Below are 20,685 nucleotides of genomic sequence, written 5' to 3' on the forward strand. Positions count from 1 at the left end.
TCCAGTGCCTTGACAAGGATGCTCAGTAACATCCTCCTAGTTGTCTTTGTACCAGTTGTTCCAGGGTGGTTGGTTTCTTTGGGTTGTCACTAAAGTAGGCGAATTTGCTTTATTTCTTCAGAGAATGACGAGGAACAAGAGGTCCTCCTAGCCTTGGACAAACCTGGCTGGTACTCCCAAGGTAACTCAACCCATTTGTATGAGTTGCTGAAGAAGATGACTGGAAAAGTAGAACCAAAGGTATTTAGAAAAAGATAAAGTATAATAGCAGGACCTCATGGAGCTGCTTTCTCAACATCAGCATGAACATATTAGTGCAGCTGGCTAATTTTTCAGAGGAAGCAGACTCAATAGTGTAAACCAGTGGTAGCAATATTAGATGTGAATTGGCCCATGAACAATGTAGATAAGCAACCTATGTGACACATTTTCTTTCAGTTTGTTTCAAGATGTTGACAGCCCAATCGTATAAAATTTACTTGGAAAGAAATCCAACTGTGTTCATTGGAGCTTACCCTCAAGTCATTGTGCATTAGATTGCTGCCATAGTTATTGTCACCATGGTTTTTAAAGTTATTTAAATATAGTATTTCTTCAATCACTGTGGATCCAACATGCCAAAAATTCTAGTTTAGAGATAAAATAATGGTCTTTTAGAATAATCTATATGAGGAATATTCAGCATCTGTATACTCAGAAGCTACTGTATTATCCAGACCAGGGCTGGGGAACCTGTGTCTCCAAGTGTTAAAAGGTAAAGGTAAAGGTGTCCCCAACCAGTCGTGTCCGACTCTAGGGTGCGGTGCTCATCCCCGTTTCTAAGCCGAAGAGCCAGCGCTGTCCGAAGACGCTTCCGTGGTCATGTGGCCGGCATGACTGAACACCGAGGTGCACGGAACGCTGTTACCTTTCCCGCCGAGGCAGTACCTATTTATCTACTTGCAATTTCTTGCTTTCGAACTGCTAGGTTGGCAGGAGCTGGGACTGAAGACGGGAGCTCACTCCGTCACGCGGCACTCGGGTCTCGAACTGCTGACCTGCCGACCTTCCAGTCTGCAGTTCAGCGTCTTAACCACTAAGCCACCGTGGCATCTGTATACTCAGAAGCTACTGTATTATCCAGACCAGGGCTGGGGAACCTGTGTCTCCAAGTGTTGCTGGACTACAAATCCCATCAGCCTTAGCCAGCCTGGTGAGGAAGGATGGGAGTAATAGTTCATCAACTTTTGGTGGGCTAGATTGCCCAACCCAGCTCCAAAGGCAGGAAGAGTATTTTACCATGTGACCTGACCTCCCATCACAGCTGGTCAGGCTTTATTATAAAGGTGGTGCTACCTACCAGTACAGCAGTATGGATTACATGGCTGGATATTACAAACATAACCCAAAGAGATGTGCAATATTGAACTTGCACAACTTCTGAAAATAAGGTTGCTTTTTCTTATAAGTAAAACTATGGGCAATATTTTAAATAACATCTTGATTAAAATCTGGTGGGCCAAATAAAATTGCTTTGCAGGCTACTAGCTGACCATCTGCAAGATCAATTCGTAGCACTACCATTTCTTTAAAATACATATTTTGTTATACAGATTGTATGATATATGTTTGTTCTTAACTCTACTTCTGTTTTGTACTTTTCATATTAAAGTTCATGCAATGTGTAGATATAGATTAATTGCATACATGGATGTAAGTAAACTGTTCTGCATATACAGTGTATGGAAAGTCTGGGCATGTAAAAAGGAAAACTCTACATTAATAGAAACTTGTTTTTCCATTAAAGTTTTACCTGTAAGCCTCACTTAGCTTAGCTATTAATTTCCCTCTGCCTAATATACTAGGAATGCCAACTGGCATTTCCAGACTTTTCTGTCCTGTGTACAAGCTACCTCGTGATAATATACTATGGCTTTAGGGTGGGAATGGGGGGGGGAGATATAATAAAATTAAATGCCTTTTAATTGGCTGCTTTGCCTCTTTAAAAAAAACCTTGGGTTGTTGTGATGGGCTCTCTTCAGCAATCAAAGCTCATGTGATGAGAATCACATAAGGTGGAGATTGAGCTTGTACTAGTTGGCTGTGTCCCCGTTGCATAGCCCCACCTTCCTTCATGTGTTGGAGGAGAAGGTCCAAAGTAGGTTGCTTGGCTCTCCACGCAACCCAGAGACCTGATTATGCAAGGTACTAAATCATGCTGGGAGCCTATGCATCGAACCCAGTCTCCCTGCTTCAGGCCTTCTTCTCCTCCAATGTGTGGAGGGCAGCAGGGCCAGCAACAGATATGCAGTTGGTGGGGCCAATGAATGTGGCCTGCCCTCCTCTTCCTCAAGCAATTCTAATTGTGTGAGGCTTGAATGCTCAAATACAGCTACACTTATTCTTGTATTCAGAATTCAACTATATTGCTGATTCACTTCCAGGTTGTTTATTTTGGTGACAGCATGCACTCGGATATTTTCTCAGCCCACCACTATAATAACTGGGAGACTGTCCTCATCTTAGAGGAGCTTAGAGGGGACTATGTTATGATGCCTACAGAGATGGCGTTTGAGCCCTTAGAGAAGAAAGGAAAGTATGAGGTAAGGATACTGAATACCCAGGTCTGATGGAACCCCATCTCCACCTACAAGAGATGGAACATGTCATTGCTTTCTGATCTATACATACATAATGTGCACACCGAAATTAGGCGATAATATTAACATTTTCATCCCAATTGCACTTTGAAGGATATTTACATATGACTAGTTGTGTCAGAATGTGGGTGGAAATGTGTATTCAAAAGCACATCTTATTGAAAGCAACACAACACAGATAGACCTTCAGTTGCCCCATCTCCATTATTCATCCACATACTGTCCTGCTGTAGAGCCAGTCTTGGCTCTTTGCAAGCACATAAGGGACCGAGGCAATAGAGTAGTCAAGGTGGCAAGCAAATGGTCAAGCACACAGGTTTCAGTCCAAGGAGATTTAAGCTAAGGCGGGAGCAACCAAAATCCAGGCAGAGGTCAGAACACCAGCAGTCAGGCAGGCAACAAGGATCAGGCGGCAGCAGGAATAGTCAAGATCACAAGCAAGTGGTGAAACACAGTAAAATAGTCAGGTATGCTACACAGTCCAGAAGCAGGGTCAAAAGGTCAGGAAACAGAGCATCAGATACAGGGCATAATTCAGGTGGCAAGGTACACAGCAGAGGCTGGAAGGACCAAGTTGTTCCAACACTGGCTGGGTTTCTAGTGAAGGCTTTTAAGCTCAAAGCCAGCCAGACCCACCCAGAGCTCAGCTGTAGCAATCAGAGCTCCCTTTCCAGAGCCTACTCCTGAGTCCCTTTCTCCAGAGGACACCTTTTCTGGAGGTGAGCACTTCTTCGCACAGGAGCCCTGCTAGCCTGTCACTTGAGGCAACGGCGCTCCCAGGGATCGGGGGTGGCCCACCCTCTGCCTCAGAGGCAGAGTCCCTCTCTCCTGACAAGGATGGCTCTGCAGCCACTTCCCCGAGGGTACGGGCTGCTGTGGGTTTGGTGGCAGTCCCTGATCCGGGGTATCCTGGGCTTCTGGGGCCTCTAGTTCCGCCTCTGAGGAGGCCTATTCCAGTCGGGGCATGACACATATATATACATATATTCACAAGCCCCACTGCAATTATTGGAAGCAATGCAACAGCATTATAGTTTTGTTTGAATGGAATTTGGACCAAAGAATTTCCTGGTAGATTGCCAGGAACTTGCCATGATTAATTTTCCATATAAGCGTGTGTAGCAATATGATGTTTTGCACTAACATTTATTCTCCTGGGGTAAGGAATGTTGTGTTGTGCCTGCCTGTGGGCATAAATAAGTGCTAATGCCATTTGTATGCTCCTATTTTCTGACCGTAAAATTCAAAGGGAACTTTTTCTTTAAAATAGACTTGATGCTTTTGATATGGTACAAGAGAATGGCTCAACTGAACGTGATGAATAAATTAAGAATCAGTGTGGTCCACTTGGGTTTAGGAGATCTGCATTCCAATCTCTACTCATCCTTTAATTTCACTGAGTGGCCTAGACTATCCCTCAGTCTCAATTCTTTATCTATAAATTAGGGATACTTATGACCTCACAAAATGGTAGAATAAATAAAAGATTGTCAAGCACTTTACACACTGAAGTGTTAATAGATAATGATTAATAGGAATAATACTAAGGTATTATTTGCATTTTGTGTTATTATAATTCCCCCCCCCTTTTTTTTTTCTTGAAGCTTAGAATAGTACATCAAAGTCAGAAGACAGATCAAGTGTGGTCAACTGTGGTTTCCTTCCTGTGTTTTGAAAAGACAGGAAAGAAGACAAACACGCTCTTATTATTCTTATTCCAAACACACACACACACACACACAGAAATGGTTCTTTGTGTAGTTCAGACAAATGAACTGATTTAAAACCCAATATATATTTATAGTTTTCAGAAAACTAGCGACTATACAGGACACATGCAAGCTCTGAAATATACAACTTTTTCCTCCCTGTGCTTTCATTGTTGGTGTGCACAGCAGAACCAGCACAGGAAATGGTAGTTTTGGTAGATCCTTCATGCATTTTAAGGGAGGTATTATGATGTCCTGGATGTTGCCCTCTGATCTCTTACTGGAAGCACATGGTGTATGCTTAAAGAACTTTCGTTCATCCCAGCCATCTTCTGTACTTCTGCAAGAGGCTTGCATCTAGTTGCTATATCCACCACCAGTGACAGGAAGCAAGCAGAGGAGAAGACAATTGGCTTGATCAAAAGATTCTGAACTGAGTGGGGCTATGCTAGGTCAGAGAAGTTAGTTCATTATGTTCCTTTTCACAGCAGAACAGCCCATAATTGCTACATCCCTACAACTGAATAAACCAATTTGTAAAACTGTTGCAAAAGGATTTTCTTCTGACTCCTATACAGAGTTATAGGTTATTTTAAAATTATCCCATCAGCCTCCCTGGTTTAATCTTATGAGATTAAGAGTGAAGAAAGGACATCCCCCCACCCCACCCCATGGACTAGCAAAAAATCAGCCAGTGTGAATGTCAGGCAGAGTCAACTAGTGTCACATTTCATTACAATGCTCCGGATGCCATTGTATGATACAACCTAATCTGTATGTGTCTTATTGTATGATATACAATAAGACACAGTGTGTTATATGATATAGCCTAGATCTGCCTGTGCCTTATAGACCTTACGGTTTATAGGACTCTGTGGCCCTTGAAGTTTATACTCTCACTTCGATACATACTCGGATAGATTCTATGCCACTATTTCTATTTAAAGCCTGCTCCCCTCAGAACTACCTAACCTGAAAATACATGAAATGGGTAACTGTATTAACTACTATGTGGAAGTTCCAGCACAGACACATGAGGGCTCTGATAAGTGTATTGAGTTCCTCATGTGCAGAAAACTTCTCTTTCCTCTTCTGTGAAAAAACTCAAGAGCATGAATCACTTCCCTTTACAGAAGAGAGCTGCGTGGAAGGAGTGGGTTGGTGCTGAGTTATGTCCATAATCATTTTATGAGAACATTTCTAGTGGTTTAAAAATCTTCTGCAAGCTTTCAAATACCACTCAGCTCTAATGAGGATCTTCCCCCACTCTGATCTCTAAAGTGAAATGTGATATTTAGTGGTATAGCCTGGATTGTAAATTGTCCTGCAAGCTTGGCGAAAACAAAAACAAACAGAACGAAGTAAATTATCCATAGGTTAATTGTGGTTACATAACATTTGGGTATTCTAAGAACCAAAGAATGGTTTTGGTCAAGATTTATTAATTCCATTACAGCTCCTTTGGTTCCACTAAGAACAACAGAATTTGGAACTGGTTACGCCCTCAGTGCATGGGAGAGAGAACTCAAGGGCTTCTTCACTGACTTTGGTATTGGGACACGGGGCATTTGTCATTGGTCAATAATTCCCACTGTATTTGTGAAGATGTGTGAAATCAATGAAGACCTCATTCATACAGAATTCCATGCATTTATTAGAACACATGTGGCACTTGTATTTATATTCATATTTATTTGTATTTCAGGGACATCATCCAAAAGCTCTTCATTCTGTTTCTAAACAATGGGGTTCTTTCTTTGTGGATACCATTTCAGGAAAGAAAGGCACAGATGAAACCTTAGTAAATACATGGCCCTGCAAATGTGTTAGTGCTTACAGCACCATCACAATCCCAAGTATTGAAGCAATAGCAGGTAAGAATGAATTATCTTGAGTCAATCTATGAAAAATCCTGAACAGTTAATATTAATCAATTTAGATGCGTTAAGTTTAATACAGATATCCAGAATTCAAAATATTATCCCAGTCTTGAACTATAGTTGACTGGCTTCCCACTGGCTTACTTCTGAGTAAATATGTATAGGATTATATTGTAAATCCCAACAGATGACAGTTCACGTGAGAGAAGGAAAGGTTCCTCTACTGACACTTTGAATCTGGGTAAAGGAGCAGGATAGAAGTGTAGTGGCTGTGCCAAATCAAGTAGAGACCAAGGTATTATATTCTTATCAGTGACTAACAAAAGTGTTCCTTCCGCTTTTTTCAATGGCTCCTTGAAATGTCAAATTTCACCACATTTCATAGACTTAAGGGGCCAACTCACAAGCAGCGCGTTAGTCCAGCATGGTCATTGCCATTGCCTTTTTGATGGTATTTCTTCAGTGAAAGCTTTGATTTCATATCCATTAAATTATTTTGTCCCACAGGCCCTTGTTTTGGATGCTCCCCACACACTACATGGCTAAGAAGGGAAGTCTAAAAGTTCCATTCCTCAGTCAGACACAGGCAATGATGTCATGGCAGGGGAGAAAGAGTGGAAGTGGGCTGAGGTCCCCTGAGTCCAGAAAACACAACAGTTTTTGAGTATAAAGAAATCCCTGATATGTCATTTCTGCCCACTGATTTTTTTCATTTTTAATAAGTATTATTTGAAATTGTTAAGCTTTCAGTAGAAAACAAACATGGCTGAATACAAGAATAGTAGCAACAAAAATCCCCTTCATGGATCACTGCCTTGTTGTGGCAAAGGGGCTTGCGTAACTCAATGAAGCCATAAGCTATGCCGTGCAGGGCCATCCAAGGTGGACAGGTCATGGCAGAGAGTTCTGACAAAATGTGGTCCACTGGAGAAGGAAATGGCAACCCACTCCAGTATTCTTGCCAAGAAAACCCCATGGAACGTATCACAAGGCTAAAAGAGATGTCGCCGGAAGATGAGCCCCTCAGGTCGGAAGGTGTCCCATACTACTGGGGAAGAGCAGGGGGTATTTCCAAGTAGCGCCAGAAAGAGTGAAGCGGCTGGGCCAAAGCCGAAAGGGCACTCAGCTGTGGATGTGCCTGGTAGTGAAAAGAAAATCCGATGCTGTAAGGAACAATATTGTTTAGGAACCTGGAATGTCAGATCAATGAATCAAGGTAAGCTGGAGGTGGTCAAACATGACATGGCAAGATTGAACATCGACATCTTGGGAATCAGGGAACTAAAATGGACAAGCGTGGGCAAATTTAATTCAGGTGACCATTATATCTACTACTGTGGGCAAGAATCCCTTAGAAGAAATGGAGTCGCACTCATAGTCAATAAAAGGGTGGGAAAAGCAGTACTGGGGTACAATCTCAAAAACGCTAGAAAGATCTCAGTACGAATCCAAGGCAAACCATTCAACATCACAGTAATTCAAGTCTATGCCCCAACCACTGAGGCTGAAGAAGCTGAGGTTGATCGGTTCTATGAAGACCTACAACACCTTCTAGAACTCACACCAAAAAAAGATGTCCTTTTCATCATAGGGGATTGGAATGCCAAAGTAGGAAGTCAAGAAATCACCAGGATAACAGGCAAGCATGGCCTTGGTGTACAAAATGAAGCAGGACATAGGCTAACAGAGTCTTGCCAAGAGAACACGCTGATCATAGCAAACACTCTTTTCCAACAGCACGAGAGGCAACTCTACACATGGACATCACCATGTATCAATATCGAAATCAGATTGATTATGTCCTTTGCAGCCAAAGATGGAGAAGCTCTATACAGTCAGTAAAAACAAGACCTGGAGCTGACTGTGGCTCAGATCATGAGCTGCTTCTTGCAAAATTTTGGCTTAAATTGAACAACGTAGGGAAAACCACTAAACCATTCAGGTATGACCTAAATCATATCCCTTATGAATATACAGTGGAGGTGAGGAATAGATTTAAGGGATTAGACCTGATAGACAGAGTGCCTGAGGAATGGACAGAGGTCCGTAACATTGTTCAGGAGGCAGCAACTAAATCCATCCCAAAGAAAAAGAAATGCAAGAAAGCAAAGTGGCTGTCTGACGAGGCTTTACAAGTAGCTCACGAAAGAAGGGAAGCGAAAAGCAAGGGAGAAAGGGGAAGATATATCCAACTGAATGCAGAGTTCCAGAGAATAGCAAGGAGAGACAAGAAGGCCTTCTTAAATGAATAATGCAAAGAAATCGAAGAAAACAATAGAATGGGAAAGACTAGAGATCTTTTCAAGAAAATCGGAGAACTCAAGGGAACATTTTGTGCAAAGACGGGCATGATAAAGGACAAAGAAGGCAGGGACCTAACAGAAGCAGATGAGATTAAGAAGAGGTGGAAAGAATACACAGAAGAACTATACAGGAAAGATCTGAATGTCCCTGATAACCATGATAGTGCGGTCACTGAACTTGAGCTGGACATCCTCGAGAGTGAAGTGAAGTGGGCCTTAGGAAGCATTAGTAACAACAAAGCTAGCAAAGATGACAGTATTCCAGCTGAGCTATTTAACATCCTAAAAGATGATGCTGTTAAAGTGCTGCAGTCAATATGCCAACAAATTTGGAACACTCAGCAGTGGCCACAAGACTGGAAAAGGTCAGTTTACATTCCAGTTCCAAAGAAGGGCAACGCCAAAGAGTGTTCAAACTACCATACAATTGCACTCATTTCACATGCCAGCAAGGTTATGCTCAAAATCCTACAAGCTAGACTTCAGCAGTATGTGAACCGAGAACTACCAGAAATACAAGCTGGGTTTTGAAGAGGCAGAGGAACTAGAGATCAAATTGCCAATATTCGCTGGATCATGGCGAAAGCAAGAGAATTCCAGAAAAACGTCTATTTCTGCTTCATTGACTACGCTAAAGCCTTTGATTGTGTGGATCACAACAAACTGTGGCAAATTCTTAAAGAGATGGGAGTACCAGACCACCTTACCTGTCTCCTGAGAAACCTGTATGAGGGTCAAGAAGCAACAGTAAGAACCAGACATGGAACAACCGATTGGTTCAACATTGGGAAAGGAGTACGACAAGGGTGCATATTGTCACCCTGCTTATTTAGTTTATATACAGAGTACATCATGAGAAACTCCAGGTTGGATGAATCACAGGTCGGAATTAAGATTGCCGGGGGAATTATCAACAACCTCAGATACGCAGACGATACCACCCTAATGGCAGAAAGCGAAGAGGATCTAAAGAGCCTCTTGTTGAGGGTGAAAGAGGAGAGGGCAAAAGCTGGTTTGAAACTCAACATTAAAAAAACTAAGATCATAGCATCTTGCCCCATCACTTCCTGGCATATAGAAGGGGAAGAAATGGAAGCAGTGACAGATTTTATTTTCTTGGGCTCCAAGATCACCGCAGACGGTGACTGTAGCCATGAAATTAAAAGATGCTTGCTCCTTGGGAGGAAAGCTATGAGAAACCTAGACAGCATAGTAAGAAGCAGAGACATCACCTTGCCGACAAAGGTCCGTCTAATCAAAGCTATGGTTTTCCCAGTAGTAATGTATGGCTGTGAGAGCTGGACTATAAGGAAGGCTGAGCGCCGAAGAATTGATGCTTTCGAACTGTGGTGCTGGAGAAGACTCTTACGAGTCCCCTGGACTGCAAGGAGGTCAAATCAGTCCATCCTAAAGGAAATCAACCCTGACTGCTCATTGGAAGGACAGATACTGAAGCTGAAGCTCAAATATTTTGGCCACCTAATGCGAAGAGAAAACTCCCTGGAAAAGACCCTGATGCTGGGAAAGATTGAAGGCAAAAGGAGAAGAGGACGGCAGAGGATGAGATGGCTAGATAGCATCACCAATACAATGAATATGAACTTGAGCACGCTCCGCGAGACAGCGGAGGACAGGAAGGCCTGGCGTGCTATGTTCCATGGGGTCACGAAGAGTCGGACACGACTTAACGACTGAACAACAACAAGAAGCAACAAAAATAACAGGAACACACACATCATATACATGGAATCTGAAAAATGATTACCAATTACTGTATTTTGTCTAGCATTCTGTTCTGTCCTGGAGTTATTTGTACAACATACTCCTTGATTAATCCAAATGGACCAAGTTAGTTTATTCAAGATTCCTATATCCCACAGTCTGACATACCACTATTAGGGTTTGTTTATTCTTCCAATAGTTAGCATATAATAGTCTAGCTGCTACTATCATGTGGAACAGCAGTATTATTTCGTTTTAGGCACTTTGCCCTTTAGAAAAGTTAGTTAAAACATTTTACAGTCTAGATAAAGTCTTTCTGTCAAGATACTATCAATTGCTACTAAACTTTGCCACACACACACACACACACACACACAGCATTTTCTAGCTTCTTCACAAAACTACCAGCAGGAGGAGGAAAATCCCCTTTTATTTCAATTTATCACAGCTCCAGCACAAATGAAAGCAGTTGGCATTCATCTTGGCTAGCTTATCTGGTAGATAATACCATTGTACAATCATTTTGGTACAGTTTTCATGCTATATTTATTCAATATTGTCCATCAATATAACTACTCTTTCATAAGAACATTTTTACTCTGCATTCTGGGAGTCTTTTTTATTTACAACTGTCTAATTGGTCCTGGTTCTGATGCAATTAATCCTGATTCTCTTCCTGATAACTCGAGTAAAAAATGATGATTCTGAAGTTGATCACAGAAAGGGAGATTATTCTCCCTCATATTTGGTTGCATCTGGGAATATACGAACATATGCTGTATCAGACCAAAGGCCTATTGTATTCTCACTCACAGTGGCCAACCAGATGCCCTTGGAAGCCCACAAAAAACATGAATACAATACCACCCTCCCACTTACATTCTTCATGAACTGGTATTCAGTGGCATATTGCCTCTGATACTGGAGCTAATATAAAGCCATCATGACTAGTAACCACTGATAGCCTTATCTTCCAAGAATTTGTCTAATCCCCTTTTAAAATCATTCAAGTTGGTAGCCATCACTGTTTTTTAGAATTTGTTACATTTCTAGCCTGCCTTTCCTCCAAGGAGCCCAAGGTGGCATATATGATCCTCTTCATCCATTTCATCCTCACAACAACCCTGTGAAGTAGGTTAAGCTGAGAGACAGTGATTGGCCTAAAGTCATCCAGTGAGTTTCATGGCTGACTTTGAGTGGGGACTAGAACCCAGGTCTTCTGAGTCCCAACACAGCACCCTAACTACTACAACACACCAGGGGGAGGGGGGTCTCTCCACAGTCCATTTGCTGAGAGCTGGCTCCATTTCAAGGTCATTTGGGGCACATGACGTCATGGTCATCCCACAGCCACCCTGGAGCTTTTCACAGAAAAACCAGATTTCCTGAGACTACTTTAAGTCCAGTTCTTTTCCTTAAATTGGGTTCTCTGCAATATAGTTGTTGTGTGCCCCAACCCTCATATTTACCTCAAGTATGCTAGCCTTGCCCAGGGGGTGTGCCTTTCATTGTGACCTCGGTCAAGGGGTGTTTCCTGTCCCTGTCTTTCCCATCCCTGTCTTTCCCAGCACGAACATATGTGTGTCTACTCAGAAGTAACTCTCATTGTGAATCCCCTGAATGTGTACTTCAGAATTTACAGAGATCTCTCTCAATCGAAACAGCACATTTTAAAGCACCACTTCCATAAGGGCTGTAAAGCGCTATCTTGAAGCTGCAATTCTCCATTGTTCGGTTTATTGCCATTCGGAAGTAACTAATTCGCACCTTCAACCCTGTGCTGTATCTGGTTAGAAAGGGGGCTGGTTTCCCGTCCTTGTCTTTCCCAGCACAAACATATGTGTGTCTACTCAGAAGTACCTCCCATTGTGGTCAATGAGGCCTGTTCCCAAAATGCACACTCCAGACGTTACCAAGATTCCCATGCATCATAATAACACATTTTGGAGCCTTAATGTCAAAGGTGCGTATCTTTGAGGTTTGCTTCCTTGCTTTTCAGAAGTAATTAATTCTCACCTTCAATCCTTTGCAGCATCAGGAGCTTCAGCAGAAAGGAGAAAGGGGATTAGAAAGGAGCCAGGATGATTCAAGTATTCAGAGGGTTAACTCACCTAAAGGCTGTGAAGCACTATGATCTGCTGTTTTCTCAGCTCTAAGGGAGTAATTAATGCGAAGCTTCAAAGCTTCGATTGTTTGCAGCAATTGTAGAGAGCTTCAGGGGAGAAAGAAGGCTGCACCTGTGTTTCTTTATTGTTTGCTTTGGAGTAATTAGTGTGAAGCTTTAAGCTTCTATTGTTCACAGCTTTGTCAGCTGTAAGGAAGGATAGGGGAAGCCTCTCACAATGGTTGATCAGTCCCTGCCAGTCACTCCAATCCCCCCACCCCACCCAGAGGTATGTTCCTGTGAAGGGATTTAGAATGATGCAGTGTACTCGTTTGTGGACCCCTGTGTGGACCAAAGCCCGCTCCTTAAAAAATCTGGGTAAGCCACCATTAAGTTTCTCCTTCCATTGTTGTGGAGATACCTCTTGGCTCTCACCACACTACACGTTGCAGTACAAATTCCATAGTTTAGATATGCAGTGTGTGAAAAGTACTTCCTTTTCTCTGCCATTAATCTTATGCCATTCAGCTTCATTGTATGACCCTAGCTTCTGATATTGTGGTGGTGAAGAGAAAGGCAAGGGCAACTGTAGTTCATAACTGTCCACTTTCTCCACACCACCCATAATTTGATGTACCTCGATCTCCACTATACAAGAACTTTCTTTCCTACCAGTTTGTAGAAACATCCAAGCTGCTTTTTTTAATGAATAAATGTTTTTAAAAAATGAATATTCAGTAAGCATGGATGGTTGGAGCTGGTCTCTCTATGTGGACTGATGATGTTGCAAAAACATTAAAACAGATTAGCGGTACAAGCTGTTTATCAAAATGTAATACTCAGAAACAAGTTGGTGGTTAGTCAAACATTCCAGGAAATAATTTTAGATAATTATAATCTAATCCAAACAGAAGACATATCTAAATCCTTTCTGAGATATTCTCAGGGCTTTATAGAATATCAAACAAAGTAATCCGTGTAATCTCCTCAAATGGGAAGGGTTTCTTCACAGATAATAACGGCCAAGACAAAAACAATCTTTTACTAAAATGTCCAAACAGTTTACTTGTGCAGATGGACCAATAATAACGGGAAGTGCAATCCTAAGTAAATCCAAATGGTCTGCCGCTAACGAAAGCACTGGCAGCTCACCCTGACTAGGATGGGTAGATCTTTATTTTGGGGAAATCTCTCTCTCTCTCTCTCTCTCTCTCTCTCTCTCTCTGAAACTGGGGCTGGGTGGGAGGATTAGCTAGGCTGTCGCAACTGGGAGGCTCAGTCCAGAGCCTCTCAGGGGAGCAGATGGGCTTTGCTTCCAGTGGTTCCAAAGTTGCACCCGTCCCAGAACACCCCATTCGGGGGCCTATCACTGGCAGGGACTCTACCAGTGGTAAATCTGTACCCACTGCAGGAGGCATACCTACACCCTACCCTAATCCCCTCCAGCCAGCGGATCTGGGGTTTAGGTTTCTGCTGTAAATTTATATCTTTCCTAGTTTTTGCAGCACTTTGTCTCTTGAGAAAAGAGGAATAGAAAATAAAGGAAGAAAACCACTTTCTTTTCCTTTGCTACTCGAGGATTTCAGAGATTCTACTTTGTTTATGATTTGAGATACTATGATTGGAAAATACTTATATTTGCTTTAAAGCAGCTAGGGGTAGTTCTAACAAGCTCTGCGGTGTGGATGGAGCCAAAGCTCCTCATCTTTCCTCCTTACTTCTCCCAATATGCCATTACAGTTGATATTCCCTAGTTATGAACTAGAACTGCCCTTGCTTATCTCTTCACCACCAAAATGGCAAGAATTCTAAGGGCATCTCTACACCAGCCTAAAATCCTACATTTAAAATGGGGCTTTCTGCTTCCATTTTAAATGCAGGATCATGACTCCCTCTTTCACCTGCTTCCTTCCCCTCCCCCCCTGCCCCCGCCCCCGCCCCCTGCATCTGAGTCTTCCATTATCTTTCATTGATCTTGCTCCTTTTCTTGCCACTTTTCTTCTTTTCACTGAGGAAACTGAAGTGGAACACAACAGGGTAATTTGATAGCTCATTATCTACTATCTATTTAAAAACGGAACAAAGGGCATTTAGTGCAGGAGACACCTTGAATGATCACGGCATCATGTAAAGAGCCCACAGACTTCGGTGAAGGAGCAATCTCAATCGCAGGATAAAAGCTCAGTGTGAAGGAGTCCTAAATTATACCATTAATAAATGGCAGAATAGCAGGCAGATGGCTATTCTCAGTTGAAGCACCCTGTTTATGGAACTTCCTTACCTTGCACCTTCTTTTATTTTCTTTTTTGCTCCAGGTAACAACATTTTAAATTCTTTTAAATCCTTATTTTTCTTTATTTATTTGTATTCTGCCTTTAGAATAAAAGTTTTTCCAAGGTGGTCAACTGCCTGTTGTAGCATATGTTTTTTATCATTGTTTTGTTTTTGTATTTTGTTTATTTAATTTGTAAGCTGCTCTGAGAGCCATGGCTGAAGAGTGGCTCGTAAATGTTTAAGTAAAATATTCAGTGTCCCCATGCAGGACTACCTTCTTCATTGGTGAATTCAGCCCTGACAACATTAGCTCGCTGTCTGTTTCGCTATGTACAGAACACATGTATGCACACGGTGGAAGTGTAAATCCCCCTCCTTCCCATTCCTGAACAAAAGATCTTTAACTGTGGCATTCAAATTGTCAAACCCCTCTGTGAGTTCAGGCATGCAGCATGGTGCTTATTATGATAAAAAGCAAGATCAGAAACATGTTGATTTGATCTCAGCATTTTTTTTCCAGCAGTGGGCCTCCAGTGTTGGGTCTTGCAAATTGCGGATCAGATGTCTCTCATGTCATAACAAAACTTCGGAAACACCAACGTCAGCAAGAATGGAACATTCCTTCCCAGTGCTGTGGGGGAAGTGATGAACCCTGGCAGCATGCCCTTACTATACTAAAAAGAGAAAAGAAGAACTAACAGGGATGGAAGATAGGAAGGGAAGATAAACTTAAAGAGTGTGGCTTTTTCCTAATAAGATAAAAAGTGTAAAATGCATATCAAGAGCTTTAAAGTTTATTAAAATGTTAATGAAAGAAATGACCAGGCAGAGATGGGCTTTAGCATCGTTTCTGTGATAGTAAGCCAGCCTTCCCTTTCTCCAGATGTTTTGTACTAACACTGCCATCATCCCTGACCATTGGCCATGCTGGCTGGGACTGATGGAGGGCACCAGGTTGGGGAAGGATGCAAAGAAAAAAGTGCCCCTGACTGTGTTTTCCACCTCTTTTCATGCATTTTGTTGCTGCACTTACTAGGATTAGCCTGCATCGCATGTCCATTCTCAGTTAGCAGCTTTTTTCCATGTCCTTTTTTGCAAATTGTTGTTTTTTAAAGAGGAACTAATGTATTTCTCAACCTTGCCAAGTGCATCTCCCTTAACATCCATAACACTCTTAAATGTCCAAGTATTGATTTCTCTTTCACTGACTTGGCTTCCCACTACTACTTCTTTGTCCTTATGTGCGGGTCAGGATGTGTGTGTTGTATGCCGACTGCATATAGTTTTAAGAAAAAAACAGGATTGTGCTTTCACAAGAGCAGTTTTTGTGAGCCCTTAAACACCTTGATGCTTTGCTGGGAATGTGCATTTGCACAAGTGTGTGTGTGTGTGTGTGTGTGTACGTGCGTGTATACACACACACACACACACACACTATAAGACAGTATCTGAAACTATATGGGCAGGGATTTTATTTATTTATTATTATTAAATTTATTAATCGCCCATCTGGCTGGTCACCCAGCCACTCTGGGCGATGTACAACGTACAATAAAACAGTTTAAAACAATACAATTCTACAATAAAAATATTTCTAAAATACCCTAACCCACCCCAAATGCCTGCCTGAACAACCAAGTTTTTATGACTTGGTTATAATTTAATATTAATTAAATTATAATTAATTATAATAATTAATTATAATTATAATATTATAATAATTATATTAATATAATTATTGGTTATAATTATAATAATTATAATAATATAATTCTGGTCAAATTTTATAATATAAATAATATAATAATTATAATATAATTATAATTAATTATTATAATTAATTATAATAATATAATTCTGGTCAAATTTTATTATGACCAGAAGCAGGAGAATATAGAGCTTTATCAGTTGTTCTTGTAGAATGTCCCAGGAGAAAATGCTTATGCTGGCATTGTTCTTGATGGTGGGCTGGCATTGTTCTTGATGGTGAGCAGCATGTGCTAGCTAGGTTGCTCCCACTGTCATCTTGACTGCAGTGCTGATGTTTGCAGGACCAGTACTAGCTGAGAACCATAATGATGGAAACTGTGAAGAGTCAGAACTCTGAAATAACATCATGGATATGTCCCATAGACCGGGTTCGGATGATCGCGGGGGCAAAAGAAGCCATCATGGCTTCTTCTCCATCCCTGTGACCACAATTTGCAAAGTTACCCACAGTGTGGCGTAGGTTGTTGTCCAAAACAGGCGCAGTGCACAGCAAGGGTAGCATCATACCCAGGCTACAACGTATGGCTTGTAGTAGGGGCTGTGGCATTGGTAAGAAGCCAGCCTTGCTGTGTACCATGCTGGGTTTGGACAACATGGCAACCTGCACTGCATCACAGGTAATTATGGAGATCACAGTCACACGCAGGGACAGGAGGCTTCTTTCGCTCCCATGATTGTCCAAATACAGTCATAGTCCCCATAATGGTAACCATTTACTTCGTGAGATGACTCCATGATGGTAACCACTTACTTTGTGAGATTTTATCATCCGAGCATCACAGGGAGTTAAAGTAGTAGGAAATGAGGTGCAAAATAACTGAATCAACAAGCAATTTATTCTGAAGCCTGGAAGTCAAAGTATTAGAGAAAACATGGCAGGCCAAATTTAAATTTTAATGGTATTAGCTATAATAATGAAATTTCAGAATAATATGTGCTATGCACATAAAAAATCTTACAGAGTTGTGTGTGTGTGTGTGTGTGTGTGTGTGTGTATCAGGACCCCTTTTTTGGCTCAGAGGGTCACATGTCTCAGCGTTCGTGGGCTGCCTGTATGTGCATACACATTTATCCCACCAATCCTGATGGCAGGAGTGGGGAAAGAGTAAATCTTTTGAGGATCACTGGGGGAGGGAGTGGAGAGCTTTTTTGTACCCCATCCCCAGAAATCCTGATACTGATCGCTCTTTCCTTGCTGGTAGCAATGGCAACAAAAAGAGAGATCGGTATCAGGAACTCTGGGGGACGGGGTGGAGAAAACGCTAGTCCCATGGGAGGGGGGAGGCACATGAGGCTGCTGGGCCATGGGGTGTACATCCCTGGTGTAGATATATAGAGAGAGATAATGCCTACCAACTAACAAAGACGGCGTGGGTGGAGTAGAGGTGTCTCTGTCCAGTCAGAATACTAAATACTAAATCATATGGGTAGAGGAAGTTATCAATGCCTGACATTCAACAAAGCATTTGTATTCCTTTGAAAGTAGTAGGTGTTGGCTTGGAATCAGAAAGTGGATAATACATTCTTCCATTATGCGGCTGGTTGTGATATGTAGCTATTCCTGCAAGAAAGCAAGTTTGGGCTTATCTTCTTTAATGTTGACATTAGTTATCTGAAAGAGAATTTGATGCAGGATCTCTGTGCCTTCGGGTATACAACTGCAGCGCAATTCGTATGCAATCACATTTGAAATCTGTCCCTGTCCTACTTACCATTAGGTGTTCTGTAGCCACTCATACTGTTTGAGACTCAATAGCACATCATAAAATGGTTCAGAAAGTTTCCCACAATATCAACAGAACTATACAATGAAATACCTTTGTTTCTTTGCCCACATCATTCCATTTCCAGAAGGGTAGCCATGTTAATCTGTTGCAGCAAAAACAACAGTCTTGTGCATCTCAAATTACTATTTTATGCCACTGCTATTTCATATTTTTATGATGAAAAGAGAGAGTACAAGGACAAGACTATGGCATGATTACAGGAAACACTGTTCTTATTTTTATTCACATTAAATGGTGGATTCAAAGTAGAATGTGTAAAGTGAAAGTACAAAGCTTTTTTCTTTTCTTGTTTGCTCTGATATGCTAGCATGTATAGCCTTTATTATTGGTAAGTAGTGGCTTATGTTATACTTACACATGTAACAAAATACATTTGTAATTTGCTTCTAAATCAAGTAACTTGGAGGCACGTTTGTTCTATTTTAAACAACATTTGGCATCCCCAGTAGGATAAGCCAAAGTATTGGTATTATACTTAATCATAAACCCTATACGCCACATGTAATCATGTGGTCTGATTAAATTCTTACAATAATAAGCACAGAGATAAAGAGCTTAAAGAAGAAAAATGCTCCTCTTCCTAGCTTACTGAGTTTGTTTAGATGTGATGTGAGCTGCATACCTAATCAAGGCATGGTATGTTTGTTTCTTTCAGATTTACCTCTGGATTACAGATTCAACAGATTTTCTTCCAATAGCTCAATAACTGCTGGTTACTATCCCAAACCTCCAAGATCTTTATTATCAAGTGGTGAGCCAATGGCAGCCAAATAAATCATCTCTAAGGAAAAGAAAATCCAGATGTCTTTATATTGCTTAAATGAATATATCAAATCAAACCTGTTTATTACGGTTCATGACCAAATTGAAATGAATATATTGAAATGAATATATCACTTGTGAATTGGGAAACATACAAATGAAATGCTACCTAAATGCAAAAGATTCCCCCTCCAAAATAGGCCCTAGCTATTTTCCCCAGTGACCGTAATACATGAGTCCCAAGTATTTGTCTAGAATGTCTTCTCTACCTGTTGGGAATTTGCTGCAGAGTTTTAAGTTCATTATATAAACACTTTGACATCTTTATCCAGTTCATACATTACATGGCCACCATGATGTCTTTTCCCATAGTGCAAGATCATATACACGCCTCTCTTCACCACCACCACACACCTCCTTGCAAGATAGTTCAATCTGCATGGTTCTTCTCACTCAAAAAGGGAGGGAAAATGTATGAATGAAACACAGAATTTGAGGATCAGGGTGGGGGGGACACAGCTACTCTTCAACAATGGGGATGGACTCAGCTAAGTAGTAATTGGCCCATAATTTCACATTAAACTTTAATGCTTTGATGTTAAGTCCTATTAAATCAGAAATAAATTCTACTACTTCATCAAAAATTTGTTCCAGACCAAATTAGAAAAACTTGCTCATCAAGACTGGGTGTATGTATTCTGATAAATACAGCCTGGACAGTTTGCTTCAAATAAATCCTGCATCATCTCTTGGTGAGATTTTCTCCCAGTATGACTACTCCCTCCCTTATATCTCAGTCCTTGTCATAAAAGGAAACCTGCATAATTGTTTAGAAGAGTAGGAATCCTGGGTTTGTGAAATGATTTTGGTTGTCTTACAAGTGGCTAAAAAGCTGGCATTGGACCTCTTTCTACTACTATATGGATGCAAAATCCTTAACAGCCCAATTGCATGCACGTGTACTTGGCATTTAAATCCCATTCAGGTCAATGGTATTTATTCCCAGTTAACTGGCTATAGGTTTGCAACTTAAGGCTGCAATATTATGTGCACTTCAGGGTGAGTCCCCTGAGCTTAATGGTGCTCACATCTGAGTACATATGCATAGGATTGGGCTGTAAGTGAGCCAATGTATACATCAGTGCACTGTTTTCATAGTTAAAGAAACCAAGATATGCCAGATTGCAAACAACCTGTCTTACATGTGGACTACTTCTCCCACAGAAAGGGTGATATGTTGTAATAATACTTACAGTCCAAAGTTCTGGTTGTATAAACTGATCAAAACTTCTAAAGACTCCCATCTGCTTTGGCAATGCTCATCTGTGCAAAGTTTAAAATAAAGGCTATTTATTCCTGAGAAGCTCTGGATTCTGTTACTCACAGTTCTGCAGAAGAAAAGGATGATGAAACAGTTTCTCCTAAAATGCTCAAGAAGTTAAATTCTTCACTGTGGACTAGGAGTTATACTTCAATATTTGCACTTCCCTGAATTTTGCTATGCAGTTCTCCTATCAAAATGTGTACAAAAATGCATATATTAGGGGAAAATGCATACAAAAATGTGCAAGTTATTGGAAGTAATGTACAAAAATGCATGAGGAGAAACCAAAAATGTGTATATTAGGCAAAATTCCATACAAACATGTATATTAGGAGAATTGCACATGAAAATGTATGTGATTTATCATGCAGACTTTTTTTTTGTTTAAAGTAAAATGGGAAATGGGAAGAA

General features: G+C 41.1%; 1 protein-coding gene across 2 annotated transcripts in view; it reads left to right on the forward strand.

Moving 5' to 3' along the window:
* Positions 1–20,311, forward strand: part of NT5DC1 (5'-nucleotidase domain containing 1) — a 214,556-nt gene extending 194,245 nt beyond the window's left edge. For both annotated transcript variants that reach the window (XM_084827382.1, XM_084827381.1), the window contains exons 9-12: positions 122–240; positions 2,424–2,582; positions 6,054–6,222; positions 18,844–20,311. In XM_084827382.1, the coding sequence (XP_084683508.1) occupies positions 122–240; positions 2,424–2,582; positions 6,054–6,222; positions 18,844–18,962 (566 nt within the window). In that variant the 3' untranslated portion in view covers positions 18,963–20,311. The remainder of the gene's footprint in view (positions 1–121; positions 241–2,423; positions 2,583–6,053; positions 6,223–18,843) is intronic.
* The last annotated feature ends 374 nt before the right edge of the window (positions 20,312–20,685 follow it).

This window comes from Heloderma suspectum, chromosome 1, assembly GCF_057233095.1.
Source record: "Heloderma suspectum isolate Gila_16-S chromosome 1, 16-S_ref, whole genome shotgun sequence".
Lineage (NCBI taxonomy): Eukaryota > Metazoa > Chordata > Lepidosauria > Squamata > Helodermatidae > Heloderma > Heloderma suspectum.